This window comes from Cajanus cajan, chromosome 7, assembly GCF_000230855.2.
Source record: "Cajanus cajan strain Asha chromosome 7, NIPB_CcT2T_4, whole genome shotgun sequence".
Lineage (NCBI taxonomy): Eukaryota > Viridiplantae > Streptophyta > Magnoliopsida > Fabales > Fabaceae > Cajanus > Cajanus cajan.
The window spans coordinates 55,498,612-55,501,613 of record NC_138523.1 but is presented as its reverse complement, the minus strand read 5'-3'; the positions used below and the strand labels follow the sequence as shown (position 1 = coordinate 55,501,613).

The following is a 3,002-nucleotide window of genomic DNA, read 5'->3' as shown; positions in this document are numbered from 1 at the left end:
TAGATTTACTTGTAGATAGATCAAATGGATAATAGATAAATAGATTCATTTGTCACTCATACTTGATTAAAATATTAAATAAACAATAATCATACAACGATGAATTCCAAGTAAATGTGGTAATTCAATTATTGAATATAGTATATTAAAGACAATATCTTAACATTTCCTATAATAATGTTTGGATAAACTTTTTCTAAAAGTATTTTTAGGAGGATAATATATAAAGGAAACAAATAAATTATTTTTTTTATAACTTAAAATTAGTTTATTATAAACTATTTTGTAGAAGTTTTTTTATTAGCTTCTCTAAAAAAATTATTTATGCATAAACTAATTTTAATTTATGATGAAATTTATTATGATTTTTTTTTCATATTTCTGTCTCCTATAAATATTTTTAGAGAAACTTAATCAAACATGTCTATAACCTTTTAGTTCAAACACTTTTAGAAAAAGTGACTACTTTTTGAAGGCTTTAAAAATCTCAAAAAAGTTTAATTATAAAAATTTAATTGAATATCTTACTATGTGAGATTAACTTTAACTCAACTTACAAAACTAATTTATAGGACGAAGATTATTTCTACCTATATACATTATTATGATCATCTCATTAATCAATGTAGATCATTATAGGATCTTTAACATACTCTTGTTGATAACTAAACATATCGAACATAGAGTTTGTAGAACTAAACATCTGTAAGTGACTAAATGTCAATGACAATGATAGATTTTACAACATTTATTATAATAAACTATGATATCATTTTATAATGTGAGATTATGTTTCACTTATTCTTACAAAATCAGTTTATAAAATGAGAATTATTTTCAGATATATACACTATTATAACTATTTTACTACTTAATGTAAGATTTTCGTTAAAATAAAAGCATGTTAATATAGGGAAGTATACCAAAGAGAAAATACTTTCTTTAACACATTTTTATATGTTTTATTTTTATATATAATTACTGTAAAAAGATTTGTAATATGAATTAATTAAAATTATTATTTTTACGACTTTTAATCGTAAAAAAGTCAACAAATTTAAAAGTTTGAATAAGAATTTGAATCTTTCTTTATTTTTTTACCTTATAATTTAAAAAAAAAAAATAGAACTCCTTCCTATCATGATGTTAATTGTTATTAGAGTAAAGTAATTTTTATATTTCTAATTTTCACCGAATATGAACTCTAATTCATAATTTAACATATTTTGGTAATTTTGTAATCTTTCAAGAAGATTCCTCAGATAAGTGAGTGACATCCACGCATAGATACATACCCACTCTGCACCAACTTCTATCAATTTCACAATCCTGTTTTTCTACTACGTATGGCAACTTAACAACCCTTGTCTCCTTTTCTGCTATCCTGAAAATAGCCTGCGTGAACCACGGGCATTCAAAACGTGCCTTTTGTTGCGAATCAATTGCTGACATTAAAACTCTCGGGTACCCACCCAAACAAGCCATAGTTTCAGCGTGTTGGTATGCGTGTCCTGGAAACAGAGTAACGATATTAACTACCGACCAGAACCATAGTTTATGGAGCAACACGGAAATTCCATGATTCTTGGCGTAAAGATGAAAAAAAAGGACAAAAAGGGAAAAGGACAAATGTAAATTTTTTATTAATAGAGATACAAAAATCTCAGAGGTAGTAGTAGCAGCTAGCTAGTTAGCTTTAGGAAGTAGCCACACAAAGTGAGTCACCCCAATTTAACAACAAATATTCATTGTTCTCGTGCTCACCGCTTTCTTTGCACCTTCTCGGCATATAAAAATTATTACTCTCTTCGCACCCACATGCAACACATTCTTCTTCTTCTTGTTCCTCCCCTGTTTCCTCGTCTTCTTTTATTTGTTCAGTTAATTCACTTTCATTGGATAAGGGTTCGTTTTCATCAAAGTCATCATCTTCTTCTCGGGAGTCAAAATTTGGATTTGTCAAAAAGCAGAGGCGAAGGCGGCCATGGCTTCTTTGAGCTTGAAAGCACGAGACACTAGGTGGGACCTTGGTGACCTCAATCACTAACCTTCCATCTTCGCGGTGGGGTCTCACGCGAAGAGATTCTGATCCCCTAATCGTTGTCAAAGGGGGTGGAAAATTCTGGGTTTTGGCTTTCTTGGGTGTTGAAAATTGACGAGGCTGAATTTGTTCTTGTTCCCGTGTGACCGAAGAGAGGATGTCATTTTCAATGCTGTTTTGGGCAATGTCAGTGCCGGTTTCGTTACCGAGGTTTTCGGTGCAGAGTTCGAGGCTCTTTGGGCCAAGGAGGGGCGAGGAGCGTTTCTGCTGAGAGTGCACGTAGGTGGTCTGGTTTTGCGATGGTTCTTTCGCGCAGTTGGAGAGTGCTTCTATAAAGCTCCAGGTTGAGGGCGTGGGCTTGTTTTCTTCGATGTGGGGCTTGGTGGTGGCTTGATTCGAATCCCATAAGCAGGATTTGAAGGCTAAGTCGATGAATTGGGGAGGGGTTGGCTTTGAGGAAGGGAGCCAGAGTTTGAGTGCTCTTGACTCGTGGCAGACAATTGTAGTCATGTTCAAAGGTGGGAATTAAGAGGGGAAGAGAGTGTTTGTTGTGTTATGCGAGAGTGAGAGAGGAAGAAGAGGTGTGTGAGGGGGAGAGAGTGGAAGGCATTGGCATGGGAAGAAGTGAGGGAGGGTGAGAATGAATTTGTAGTCCCCAAAAGTGACTAGGGTTGTAGGGAAGGGGGGCCTTTTGCCACTTGAAATATACAACTCACAACACACACAAATAAAAGTAAAAAGGAATGAAAATTAATTTTCAAAACAAGAAAAACGAGGAGGGCAGAAAGGAGAAGATCACATCATGTTACATGATAGAATAATATTAATAAATACTGTACACATAACTTTAGTTTTTTTTTAAATTATTTTAATAACCAATGAGAAAAATATTTTCTTTCAACAAAGATATACTTATCACTCAAATTTAAAATCACTTATAATAAAATTATTAAAGTCAGTA

At 32.9% G+C, this 3,002-nt stretch overlaps 1 protein-coding gene across 1 annotated transcript; it reads right to left on the bottom strand.

Moving 5' to 3' along the window:
• Positions 1 to 1,618: 1,618 nt before the first annotated feature.
• Positions 1,619 to 2,708, bottom strand: FAF3 (FANTASTIC four-like protein (DUF3049)). Its single transcript, XM_020354509.3, has one exon. The coding sequence runs from the start codon at positions 2,549 to 2,551 to the stop codon at positions 1,697 to 1,699; it is 855 nt and encodes a 284-aa protein (XP_020210098.1). The 5' UTR covers positions 2,552 to 2,708; the 3' UTR covers positions 1,619 to 1,696.
• Between the last annotated feature and the right edge of the window lie 294 nt (positions 2,709 to 3,002).

Coding starts and splice junctions, on each gene's coding strand:
- FAF3 (XM_020354509.3), bottom strand. CDS start 2,551: ATGACTACAATTGTCTGCCACGAGTCAAGAGCACTCAAACTCTGGCTC.